General features: G+C 35.9%; 1 protein-coding gene across 5 annotated transcripts in view; it reads left to right on the forward strand.

The window, feature by feature from the left end:
• The window catches only part of nectin1a (nectin cell adhesion molecule 1a), a 31,471-nt gene that overhangs the window by 3,875 nt on the left and 13,060 nt on the right, over positions 1–14,536 (forward strand). For all 5 annotated transcript variants that reach the window (XM_047805693.1, XM_027134159.2, XM_027134160.2 and 2 more), the window contains exon 2: positions 14,006–14,377. In XM_047805693.1, coding sequence (XP_047661649.1) covers positions 14,006–14,377 — 372 coding nt within the window. The remainder of the gene's footprint in view (positions 1–14,005; positions 14,378–14,536) is intronic.

Raw genomic sequence — 14,536 nt, forward strand, 5'->3', positions numbered from 1 at the left:
TTATTCTGGGTTAATCAGAAACACTTCAATGATGACAGGTGTATGATAATTACTTTTCAACATGTGTTTGAATGTGATTGGTTCATTCTGAACACAGTCACATACCCCATTATTTTTTACATTAAAAAATCCTGCAATTTTAACAGAGGGGTGTCGTCATGTCACTTCAAGAATTCTAAGAAAATGAAAGCACTAATTCTGTGAGCATGTAAGGTTTTATTAACTAATTGCACCTGTCATAACAATGTCTCATTATATGTTATTGATACAAGTAAATTATAGACTCTAAAGTAGCACATTTCAACAAAAATCCAACACTTTAGTACAGCGTAATAGGACATTTTGCTTTGACATAAATTTATACAGTTTTCACTGAAGCATTCAGTTATAAGTGCTTTTGCTTTTGTGCTGACAGATAAAGGTAAATTTCATCATCTGCCCCTTGGAAATTATTATAAAACCTGTGAACTAATTCTGATTATTTTTTTATGAATTATGCAACAGGCTCAGGGTGTAATGTCAGATAGGAAAACCCCCCTTTTCACAGTTATATGAAAGCCTGGCAGATAATCCGCTCAATATATTCAAATGCACATCCTGCACATCCTTGCTTCACAGGGAATTTGTGTGTATGTGTTTATTTCTGGTGTCCCGCATCATCTGACTGTACAGAGGATAATCCTGACCCACTTTTCGCCCTCTGGGTCTCATCAATCCCTCTTTAGCCTCTACTGAGCACGTTCGACCATCTGTTACTCTCTGGGTCGTTGCCATGGCGATTCTGTACGACTTCTCCACGCAGATACAATGCACCAGGTCACAGGCCATGCAGGAAAGACCTGGACTTGACCGTAGGTCATACTACTGATAAGCAATAACCTGCACATGGCGGTCTGAGCTTCAGTAATCAGGAGCTGTGATTACAAAGACAGGGTAATCACAGAGCACTGCAACAGCTGAGCTCGGCAGTTCCAGATTACAAACATCCAATCACGGTGTTTTCTTATCACACACTGGAAAGACTCTTCTGAGCAAAGTCATCCATCCTCGTGTCATGTGAACATTTTTGGTCCAGATAAAATCATAGATTGGCAGGATCTTATGGCATGCAATGACAGTAACACTGTCAAGTGTGACTAACCCTGCCTAATAGTATTACTCAGTGCGATAGCAGCTCCTACAGCTTCCTGGCAGTTTGAATTAAGCATAATGTCTGGCTTAAGGCTGCCTTCTGTAACACAGTGCCACTGTACTTGGAAGCACGATCACTGTCTCAGTGTAATTACAGGTAATATAATCTAATATCTTGCCGCTCCGATATTATATTCATCAATATAATCTTTTCCATTACTATTTAAGATTTTATACCAAAACACTGCAGAATTCTCAATCCGGATTAGTCAGAATGTATCAATTAATTATCGGGAGCAACAGTGCTGACAATAGTGCAAAGCAAATCACAGAATTATTTTCGTTCTGAAAAATCCCACTCATTCCATGCTGCGATTTTTGTTGTCCAATAAATCTAAATACGGTTTTAATCCCTAAATTTCCTCTTGGGGTTCAGAAATGTGCTTCTTTCTTTCTTTCTTTCTTTCTTTCTTTCTTTCTTTCTTTCTTTCTTTCTTTCTTTCTTTCTATCTATCTATCTATCTATCTATCTATCTATCTATCTATCTATCTATCTATCTATCTATCTATCTATCTATCTATCTATCTAACTAACTAACTAACTAACTAATAAACAAACTAACAAACAAATAAATGCACTGTAGTTCAATTTAATTCCATTGTGGCCAGCTCTGTATTTGGAAACGCCACATTTGGCCATCGAGCTATAAGGAATGCACTCTTCTTTGACACACATAAGCTTCCATGCTGCGTGCTCTCAGTTCCAGAATCAACAATTTCAGCCAGCAGGTCGTTTTATGTAAGAGTATATAGAGTAATTTAATAGTGTTATCTGATACACTGATGTATATTTTTGCACTCTTGCTTTGAATTATTTATTTCATAGAAATAATAATAATAATAATAATAATAATAATAATAATAATAATAATAATAATAATAATAATAATAATTGCTTTCCAGTATTTTAACTAAACTACATTGACGTCCTGCAACAGATTTTGCTTCAATGATTCTGATTCAGAATTACTAGACCATACTGATATGTAAGCAATGAAATTCACTCAAGGTCATACTGGGGCATGATACCTTTTTTGGACTTTGTTGACTAAACCCATGGGAATATGAATACAATATGAGGGGATGGTGACCTTTGCAGGCCTTTAGTCCACCTGAACATGACTCAGTTGCTAAATATAGGCTTCTCTTACTTTGTCTCAGTAACCACAATGATTTTTCCATGTGATCTCTGAGATTGTGATCTCTTATACATTATTTTCTACGTTTAATGAAGCCTGTGAAGGTAAGCTTATTTAATTGTTGTTGGATTTCTGTTAATTCTGTTCATTTCTATTTAAACAAGAAAGAGACTGGAGCGCCATAATTTTTTAACACTATGTGTCAGGATTTAGAAGGAAACCTCTGCTGGTTCAGAGGAATACAAATCTAACCCAGTGCTATAGAAGCTGAAGAAGTGTAATGTGTTATTGTGAAGTGGCATCAGGGTTTAATCCTGAGCTCCATTACCTCTGACTGACAGAATAATAAAAACGGGGTGTGTGTATATATATATAGTGAAATGCCTGAGCACACTGTGCTCTAGACACCACCTGTTTCTCTAGAACCACTCAAGCATGGTGGTTTTGACACTTCATGCTGTGGCAATGCTCAATATCTGCTTTTAAATAAATTCAAACTGTCTTTAGTCTTCATTGGAAGTCACAAACTTTAGTGCTATAAAGGCAATGATGTCATTTGGACATGTTTCTTCTTCAAACTATGTTTACACAGACGGCAAATCGCAGCAACAATGCGTCCAGGGATTATTAATTTTTAATCACGTTTAAGTTTATGCAAATATGGAGTACCTTGATGCAATGACTATCATAGGATAGAGGACATGTAATCCATGACAAAGAGCACACACTGCTTTTCCTTCATCTAATACTAAATGACGTAGCTATACATTGCTGAATTTTATACACAAATAACAAATCTCCCTACAGAATATTTCACTGTAGTGGCAAGAAAAATGATTTGTTTTCAAGTGGAATTGTTAGTTGCCACTCACTGATGAAAACTATTACTATGGCAACCAGTAGCACGAACACCTACTGGTGACTCCGTAGTACAGTGACTTTAGATTTGCACCGATAAAATCGCTGAATATGTGAATGTAGCTTTAGATTAAATTTAATTGCATTTTATCAGGAGAAGCAGGATTAATGTGTCAGAATCATGCATCATGTTGCTAACCAGCTATTTCACTTAAATCCCTGATGTTTACTTCAGGAAGAGGAAATAAACCCAGCATAGATGTGCGATAAGATGCTATTACTATAATATCCTATAACCTGCATGTTTTTTTTTAAATCATTTTCAGTAGAACTGTCATAAATGCATTTCATTTCCAATGCCTAGTTATATGAATATTATTTTAATATGACAAGATTGGGCATGTCAGACTTATCAGTTTAATCCTACAGGGATTTCATTAGCATATTTCCTCAGCCTTTTGCATAAAATGAATTCCTGCTATGCGACTGAAATACATTGAAAGGCTTTACAGGCCACGGAAGATGTTTAAGTTTACATTTTGACTAATATAAGAAACAACCTACTATACAGAATAATGTAAACAATAGCATCCTGTACACGTCCTTCCTTTTTGTTTCTGAAACTGCTGTAACACCTCTGATATCCAGCTGATATAAAAACTATTGAAGCTCCAGTACATGGATGATATCAGATGACACATTTCTTTTTCTACAGACTGATCAGCCGCTGCTTGCAGAATGAACATATCATATTCCCGAGTGGCTAAAAAGGAATGTAGGCTGAATGTCCTGGCTTTCGGTTTGCTTGCTACGTTTCGTGAACTTGCACTGACCCCAAGTATGTGGAGATGTTTTCCATGTTAATCTATACACAGTGCACAGGAATGAAAATGAATTGACTCATGGAGCGCATCACGAAATCCATCACTGTATATCGTATATCTTTAATCATTGTTGCACCATAAATTCTGCTTCATCCATCCCCTGGTGCACTTTCAATATATGAAATATATACAGTATTGAGTGCTAGCATTTGATCTTGTTTAAACCCCAATGGGGATTTCTTAATCAGAAACAGAGAAAGTTCGACATCTGGATCACATTTTTTGTACTTACCAGTGATGAGAAGAGATTCTTGGCACATTATTCTCTATACAGAAATAACACAGGCACATTGTTCCTGTGCTAGTCAATTTTTCTAATTCATTTTTAATGGCTCAGAGAAAAATCAAATGCATAATGTTTAGCAAAAACTATTTAACATATGGTTTGCTTCTTATGCACTAGAGCAAAACTAGTGTAGCTAACGTATAATAGAAGCAATACATTAAATGGGTGACAAATTATAGGAAAACCGACATAAAACGTCTGGTGTTGTACCATCACAAGCTACCGGATCAGCTTCACCATAGTATCAGTTCCACACATCCTAGACTTCTCTTCTGATGGTGTTGATGATGATGATGATGATGATGATGATGATGATGATGATGATGATGGTTATGTGCTATCTAACACAACTGTTCAAAGGGCTAGGATAGGGTTAAGGTTAGCATATGATTTATATAATTTTTCATCCTGATCAAACCATTCAGTGAACCCACATATCCTGTGGATGGGGCAGAGTCATACAGGAAGAGCCCGTCGCCAAGAAAACATTCCATTGTGGAATAAGTACGATCAGACTCAGGCACTTTGTTTTGATTTGCCACCACATTTCACTCAAGGGAGACAAGTGAACTCAAAATCTTGTCGCAAAATGAGTAAACACATACCCCCATGGAGTTTAAGAACGACCTGTTTTTTTCCTTTTATTGGTCAATGGGTCACCAAACTTAGCCGTATGTCACGTCACTGTCACAAATCACCAATGGTCATGAAGTACAATTAAAGGCCTTAGATTGCTTAAAGATAATTAACTAAGTAAAGCACTTCTGCATCCAGTGTTCAGGAATCTGTTAACACAGATACCTAAAAAAACCACTGAAATGAGCAATGTTGCATCAAAAGACTATCATCAACTATCCTAATATTTTTTGATCCAACATGCAGCATGCGTGATCATAACTGTTAACACAAAGTCTGCTACAGAATCAGACAGGGATTTTATTGCCGTAATTGTGTACAGTGTGATGCACAGTAAACTTGGAAAGTGGCTGTTTCAGCACAGTGTAAAGCCTTTGCCCAGTCTTACTGATGTGGTTTAAGACACAGTGTGACTTACTGTAATCTATAAATGTGGAGACAATTTCACTGTGTAGCTGAACTTGCTGAACTGAGTGTTGCAGTTGGGAGCCTTCTTGGACAATTGGAATCACTTTTTTCCTAACGTTTTAGCAGCATTTTCATGTAACAACAACAAACAACCTCCTAAAATATGAAAGCATCATATCTGTAGTGCAAAAATAAGACCCAAACACATTCATTACCTTTGGGATTTGGGGAACATTGTGTAATTTTTTTTTTTTTGCTGAAAAATGTCTTTGACACTTTGACATTTTCATAAACGCTTGGTTTATTTTTCATGCCTGATGCACACAACCAGTTGTATGTAATGCGTACAACCTAATGGACATTATTCAGAAACTATGGTGAACATTGTAAATCTGGACCTATTTGCTGACTGAAAAGCAGCTTTAACAGGAATGACTAGACTTTCTATTGATTTCAGACTTTTTAAAGTCTTCTAGTCAGAGTAATAATCTAAAAATCAGTTCCCTGCATTTTATAAAATATTACTGAGATTTTCTTTCATGAGAAAAATGAGTAACAGAATAAATACAATGCCAGTGGCATTGGATTTTGGTATATTTTTTCTGGTGACTCATAACCATGAGTTTCTATCTAATGAGTGAATGTTGTGTAAAGAATAAATGATAGCAGGTGCTCTGTAATCGGAAAATATTTCGTGAACCAGAGTTACTGTTACTTCTCTGAATTTAGTTCATTATTTGTCAATACCATCATATCCTGCGGTGTTTTATACCACTTATACCACAACAGTTTCCCTAGGCTAATACATTTTTGTTTCTAATGAACATATCAAATGTTTTATCCTTTTATAGTTACATTTAATGTTCATGAAGCAAGATAGTTCCTGTTATTTCTTACATTATAGCAGTTATATGTAGTTTCTCTTATGAAGTTAATAAGACCAAGATGCAACTCGATATGCCAAACTGAACTGGAGTCTCCTTAAAAACTGTTAAATTATTTAGCAATTGCTAAATTATTTAAAAAAAAGAAAAGAAACTTCCCCATATGAGCAATTACACATGTCCACCACAGTCCCTGAGAATTAGTTGTTACTATTAAAAGAAAACCAAGATCAGAATTAGCACAGTTTTATAAACATGTAATTAGGACTGCAGCCATCATTAACTGAACTGCTGCTATAGAAAGTGAATCTATACCATCTAGTCAAATGCAGTTACGTATTCATCAGTGAGAGCTAAATGTAATTAACTTGTACATTAACATATAAAAACATGTCATCTAACTGAAATATGTGCAAAATGCAAAATGACAAAAAGTGGATAAGAGAGAGAACTGAGACAGAAACACAGCACAATGTTCCAAGGATCTTCTAGCGATAAAGGTTTGCCTGTCATCTGCTGTCACTGATTTTATAAACCTCAGATTAAAAATAGCCACTGTACAATGTAATAGAGGGGTTTTGGTTAACACTGCTAGCTTCACTTTATCCCGAACATTTATCATATTTTCGTTTATTCATCTGGCAGACAGCTTCCAAATGGGGGAGATTCCAATCCAAGCACTGAGCTGAGCTGTTAAAGATCTTGCTCAAGGGGCCAACAGTGGCTTTTTGTCAGTACAGGGATTTGAACTGAACTTTCTGCCAAAGGATTTACAACTTGAACTGCTGAATTAGCATGGAATATGATACAAGTATGCATGAGCATGTATCGGGGTGTAATGTTAACCCTAAAGTGGGCATAGCCTAAACTGGAAGGTTGTTTTTTTTTAATGAAACTCAAATCATATCACTATGATCCTGTAAACAGAAGACATTTAAACCACTGCCACCCTGACAAGGCAGTTACTTGGGATGGTGTAAATGCATCACGCAGTACTGTGCATTCATGTAAAATAATTCTGGGTACTGTTTGTTACTGTTCTTATCTGATCACTTCTGCTCTCATGGCCTTTAGTTTCATGCTGCTGGAGTTTCTAAATCTCAACTCACACCTCAAGTCTCAAGCAGATGCAGTGTGAACCTTTCTGCCAAGCTTTTTCTACGACGCACAGGAAATCTCTTCTCATTGTTCTACCAAAATCTGTACGGATCTCCCAGCATGAAATATGACCATGTCTATTTTCACACCGATCACTCACACCTGTTTTATTTTACTGCCTATTAACACTCCTATTTAAGTTCTGCTTTTAGTGGATATCTTGGTCTTCAGTATAATATGTTGTCATGTTCTTGTTTTGTCCTGTGTGCCACAGCATCGCTCATAGTCTTTATGGCTTTGCTTTGTACTGTACCACAGATTATGTTTATGCTCCACATTTTCATATCTTTTGCTATTTTCTTATCACTTTAATTAATAAATCATCTGCAATTATATCCATCTTCATCTCTAACACATGACACCATCAAACATTTGTTTAGAATTATTATCTGTCATTCTCCAGGTTCTCTTCAGACAGTTATATTATTATCATCATCAGTTTTGATTAGAAGATTAGGAAGAGTTTTTGTTTCTGCTGTAATGTCTTTCTAATTGTTTCCGGAAAAAAAGCCCTGTTCTAAATAAATAATGAAGACAACACCACAAAACAGTAGTAATACTCCACTTGATCATATTATAAGCACCTAAAATGCTCTTGCACCTGTTTAGCAGATTGTGATTTTTTTTTTCCCTGTCTGATTTTTTTCTTTTGTCACAATCTATTTTTATCACTAAAATACGATTTGAATGCATTATCACCTATAAATTGGGACATGATCGTTGTGTTGTGTTCCTGTCATTTTCTCTTATTATGCAATCCATCTAGTGGTTGTCTGCACTCGTCCTACAATGTGGAGAGGTGCGTGTCTTTATGCTTGACATAAAAACTAAGCTGAAAGGTTCGGACACAGACCACGCTCAAGCTCCCTAGACAGCCTTCACTTCTCATTAGCTCATGTCCTCAGGACCGTGACATCCGTCTTACAAAGCGCAGTCTTGCCTAGACCCTGCCAGACCGTCAAGACTAAATATCTGTCAAACTGAAAGCTTCCTCTTGAAAATTAAAACATTTTTCTAAAATATTTGGCTCCTTTTACAAATGTTCAAATGCCCTGGTTGTATTTTTAATCTTACTAATTCATTATCTCAAGAGGTTAATTAATGAAGGTGCTTGTATATAAAATAAATGGTCAACAAAACAAAAAAAGAAAGAAAGAAACAAAGAAAGAAAGAAAGAAACAAAGAAACAAAGAAACAAAGAGCACATAAGAGAGAAAATAAAAATGCATTGCAATGCAAAAAAGGGGGCTTTCTTTATAAAATACCTAAATAGTCCATATCTCCTAAAGATAGCTTACTCAAGAAATAAGCTATGCCCATTTTAATTTTCATTGTAATTGATTGCTGACTGACTAAAAGACATCACACTGAACCTTCAGTAAACTAAAAACATTAAAGTCATGATAACTTCCCTAGAAATCTATGTCCTTCAACCCAGACAAGGTGCCTATGGCTGATAAGAGACACATTTCTGTCAACCGAGGCCTCTTAAATGCTTTAACAGCACAATATGGATCTTTCTCTAAAAATACAAATGCTAAATTAATCACAGACTTTAGAGTCAAGGAGAGAAATTCAACACTCAATCTAACACTTTTATCAGTGTTGAAATGTTTGGCACAGCGGTGAGCGTAAGTCTGACACGCTGTTATTTTATCTGTGTTATTACACGTCACAGACCAGTGCTTGTCTTTAGTGGGTCGTGAGCAGGGACAGAATGGGTCGCAGGTGTGCTGTGCTTCTTCATCAAACTTTTTATTGCTTTTAGATTACAGATCTTTCAACAGTGGACTTTCATTTTTAAAGGTATCCGTCATTTCCCTCTTACAGATCTGAGATCTTTTACGTCTGTCCTTACATTAAGCAATAATGCACAGACCTTCTGTCTAGGTATCTATATTAAATTAAACAGAAAAACACAAATTTGCTACAGCGCAACGTAAAGGACTCAGAGGCAGAAAGAGGATCCAATAAATACAGAATTCAAGAATCAAGGTCGACAAAACAAGAACAAGGGTCAAAGATATCATCAAGATGTGTAGCAGGAAATCAGAAGGCAATCTATAAGAGAAAATAGGAAAAAGAAATCCAACTACGGACGAAATGAAAGCAATACAGAAAGCAAGACTAGGAAAATACACAATAGAAGTTATTGGCAAGGCTTTAACTCAGGCATTAACTGATGGTTATATACATATATTTTATATACAGTATATATAAATTTTTGTGATCATTGTGGCCAAATATGTTTGATGCAACTAATTCATTTTTTTATGAAAACTACTTGAACTGGTGAAATTACAAGCACAAGATTCTTCTTTTAACCTGCTACCAGTGAGGACACATATGTTTTTACTATCTATAATAGCTATACTGATGTTTGGCTACATGTCAATCAAAGATGGGTTTGGCTGAATGTGTATTATATGCCTGTATTGTATACTTGGTCCAAATCTGCTGAAAATCTGAGGTAATCTTAAAAATTGCAAGTTCATTTGAATATCATGGAGATTGCTTGATTTTGTGTTGGTATTCGCAAGCAAAAATCAAAATCATGGAGTCTCGCCTATCCAGTTCTTTTTTTCTTTTTAAAACTCATTCATTCTTTTATCTTCAGTAACTGAGTTATGGTCACAGTGAACCCAGAGGCTATCCCTGAAATACTGGAAAGAAAGCTGGGAAAACAATCTAGATTTGGTGCCAGTCCGTGTAAACACATCTAAACACCTACAGGCAATTTAGCAATTTTCGGAAACCAAAGATCCCAAAGAAAACCCACACAGACATGTGGAGAGCATGCAAAACTCATATACTGTAAGTCTTGAAGCAAGAGCAGCTGAGAACCACAATCATAAATCATGAACTAATTGTTAGTAAACAACACTGGTTTATTAATTTCATTTATTATAATAAGGATAATTACATCATATTTTACATTATATACGTTATCCTAATAGGGATGTGGAAGTGAAGGAACACAGTAAAGACTGAGTATATAGTCTACAGTATTTACAGCACTAACACATAGAGTGTCTCTCAGTTCATGCCAAAAGAACAAATGGATCATGAGCTCTCTGATGAAAATAGACACCCAGAAGAGGTCTGGTTTGGTGGTCAGGAGTCTGTATAGTCATCCAGTGAGAAGGGGATAAAATATGATGTGTGCTGAGAGGTTATTTAGCCATCAGGGTACTCTGCCAAAGAACTAGAAAAGCACAGCTGAACACAACTGTTTTAACACATGAGAGTTTTACCGACTGGCTAAATATAATCTAGAGGTGTTACTACAGTGTGAAAGTTCAAACCAAAAATGCAACATACTATAAGATATGCCTTGAATTTCTCCTGCCTAAGTTGTGTGCATTCATTAGGATTTATAAGAATGGATTTGCTCCTGTCTAATTAATTGTTAATTTGGGAATAACAATATTGGCTCAAATCTTCACAAATCTTAAAAGAAGAGTTTGGCCAAAAAATGAAATTCAAAAAACAATATTCCCTTTACCCCTATTGTAGTCTATCAGCCAAGACATCAGCCAAGTTTGGCAGCTGAAGTTTTTCCTTTTTTTCTTTTACACTGATGCCAAAAGGCAAATTATGCGAATATGTAAGGCACACGGCGCAAAGTCAAACAAATCACATTTCAGATAGGTGGCTGCAGATTTCATGAGGTTTTGCCAGCATTTTAAGATCGAATTTTCTTGCTAGCATAATCTGCCTTGGAGCTTCTGTGTTAAAAAAGCAAACATGTCTTGACTGAATGATTCTGAGGTAAAAACATTTTTGTAAATGTAGCTCCTTTAGAGACACAGGATTTGAATGATTTTGGAATTTCAGATTTTAAACTCGGTAATATCTGTGTTTGTTAAAAAAAAAAAAAAAAGGCACAACATCAGATTGAATCTCTAAATTTATAACACTTGCATACTTTGTAAGTAGTATGTTAGAAGTATGTAAGTAGCCTAATGTTATTTTAGCCATTATTTTGTCCAATGAGGATTCTACTAAGGTTATAGAAAGCTACTTAATGTAATCTTTTATAGATGTGGATTAGTATTTTGCTCCAGCCATTAGTAAAATCTTTGTATCTAATCTTGCCACACCTCTGTTAAAAGTCTGACTACAGCCATGACTTTACCAAGAAACAACTGATAGATGGATATTTGACAGGAAGGAAGGGTAGACTCTTTAATTATATATGACACGGGTGAGTTTTTGTAAGTCTGAAATGTATTTCCATTTGTCAAATAAACAGTCAAATCTCAAAGTTGCACAATTGTGTAAATGATTTGTAGTAAATATGTATGAATTTCTAAATAAATATGAATGCCATTTTTTCTTGTTCTTGGCTGCTGCTAGACAGCTGTCACCAGCTACAGTGCTGGCAGATTTGTAGCTGAGTTTATAACTGAAGGAGATGAAGGATTTTCCTTATGTATTTGAGGTAAAGTGTTTTTCACTGCTTAACAAAGGAAAAATTGAATGTATAATTTCTAAGGATTTTAAATGCCTCTTTCAAGTTTAATCCTGATGCTGAGCCTGAGGTGCTGTTAGTATGCCAGTTTTTGGCTTAGGATTGTAGTCTTATTTTGGGTTTTTATGTTTTGATGCACTGTGTTTACAGACTATAAAATGTTTGCAATGTCTCAGGTATTAGTGCAGCAACAATCTGAGGGAAAATGGTTGATTCTCCTTATTTACGCAATTGGACATCAGCCTGGACCTTAATATCCTTACTGAGTGCAGTAATCTGGTGATGTAGCCAATGCACTCAGGTCTACGTTCATCAGCACTTTCCCGTATTTGTGTGTTCCCTTAATAACAGCCATCGACCCTGCTAAGGCGAACCCGCACCCCCACTGTCTGCTCTAATGTAGGGCAGTCTCTCTAAATGCCTGCATCATTTAACTTCTCATTTAGTTAGTAGCCCTCATGTTAATCCCTTTTTTTTCAAGGCCCTGTATTGTCAAGAGATTTAATATTATTAAATGACTGTCCTGGATATTAAATAGCCTGGAGAGTTGTTTAAGGGTATTATTTGAATGTAGATGTTGAAGGCAGGCTTCATTTGCTCATTCTTTTTCAAATAATAATTTCAATTATTCATTATAAATGACTTTCCTTACCTGATATTTAAGCATTTAAGTGTGACAAGGAACTTTTATTTGTACACACAAGCACCTAATTGTGCCACACATTAAACATATGTTTAGTTCTCATTTACAAAATTGTCATGTAGAACAATCAGACGAAACATGAGGCAAACAGTGAATTCTAACAATATAGAGATCCTCACTGACTTTCGTTTGTCAGTCAGAGTAATATAATTTACTGGAATCCATATTGTTGGGCATCCGGCATAAAACCGGTGATAAATCAAATACGCGGGACAAGAAGATCTTGTGTGGTGACACCGAATAGAGAGCATACGAAATAACAAAAATAAAAACATTACCCTATGTTTTATGTCAGTGAATTGGTTGCATCATAGCTTTTTTTTTTTTTTTTACCAATAATTGTAAAAATATGGAAGTATTTTAAGACCTTGGTGAAACCAAAATACTTTAATACATTTGGCAATGAATGCCATGGTCTTGTACTTTTCAAACTCAGTTCAGGGTTTGGAACAGAATATTTCATAGTTTAAGCATTGAGCTGAAAAACTGGCAACCCTTATTTGGATCATTAAGCTGCTGGAACTTCCTCCATCCTGCTTTCACTGTATGTCAAGTGTGATCTGTCTTACCACCATTCATCAAACTTACATAATTGTTGGCAAATGATGGTGTTGGCTTTATTTCTGTGTGTATGTTCATGAAAAAAATAAGATGAGAATTATTTTTGACAGATGACCTCCACTTTTCAGATGCTGCAAGTCACAAAAAAAACAAAGAAATGCTGAGTTGAAATAAAAAGTCTTTCGTTCAGTTTATCAACCCTTAAGGTAGAAACATTGTGCATGGCATACTGACTTCACTTTTCCAACTCCAAAAGGATTTTTAAGTCCAAAAAAAAAAAGAAAGAAATAAAGAAAGAAAGTGAAATCAAATGTTATGGTTACATAAGAGACTTTTCTTCTATATAATACAGCATTATTTTTGGTTTTTAGTTATGTTGGGTTGGCCAACCTGTTTCAATCCGTTACATTTCCAACAATGGCTTTAGGACACATACAAATACAATCACATGTGTAAAACATTGAGCCAATGCTGAACTGCAGCTTACTTGTGTCCATCTCCAAACAAAGCTCTCAAAACATACTATTTTTTGATACACCCAGATATCAGATGAATGGGTTTCTCAGGGATATCCATGTCCTGTATATAAAGATATAGTGGCTATCAGAGGGATAATATGATGTTAGTTTTAATGGTTATTAAGCATGTTAGCAAATATCTGTAGATACAGTTTTCACTATAAAACTCATTAAGAGTCAAATAATCTGAGACAAATAATACATGGAATTTTTGATCTTGAAAACCTGAGAATGTAAAGGTTTCATGGGCATGCCGGAATGTAGGAATGAAGCAAATGTTCTTTCATCTTTTTCTCGTCTCTAAGGTGTTAGCGGTCAGACTGTTCACACGGACAGCGACCGCTCAGGCTATGTGGGCACTCAGGTGGAGCTGCGTTGTCATTTTGCCAACAGTAAACCACCGGTGAAGATCTCCCAGGTCACCTGGCAGAAGTCTTCCAATGGCACCAAGCAGAACGTGGCCATCGCCAATCCCGCTCTGGGAGTGTCTGTGCTCCCAGCTTTTAAAGACCGGGTGAGGTTTAAGAACCCAGCGGTTCGCCTTAAAGCAACTTCACTGGAGGACACGACTATCGTCTTCAATAACCTGAAATTGGCCGATGAGGCCACGTACATCTGTGAATACACCACCTTTCCTGCGGGTAACAGGGAGAGCATGGTCAATCTCACCGTTAATGGTATGTTAAAGCACATTCAGCTATGAGAAAGATAAAACTTACAGTATTAAATCAGTAAAATTTCAATTGCCACCTGGGTACAGTTTATTTCAGAAATCAATCAGTTATGGAGGGAAGAGTTGTTTTTATTGATAATTGCCCTTATGCATTTAGTATTAT

Source organism: Tachysurus fulvidraco, chromosome 21 (assembly GCF_022655615.1).
Source record: "Tachysurus fulvidraco isolate hzauxx_2018 chromosome 21, HZAU_PFXX_2.0, whole genome shotgun sequence".
Lineage (NCBI taxonomy): Eukaryota > Metazoa > Chordata > Actinopteri > Siluriformes > Bagridae > Tachysurus > Tachysurus fulvidraco.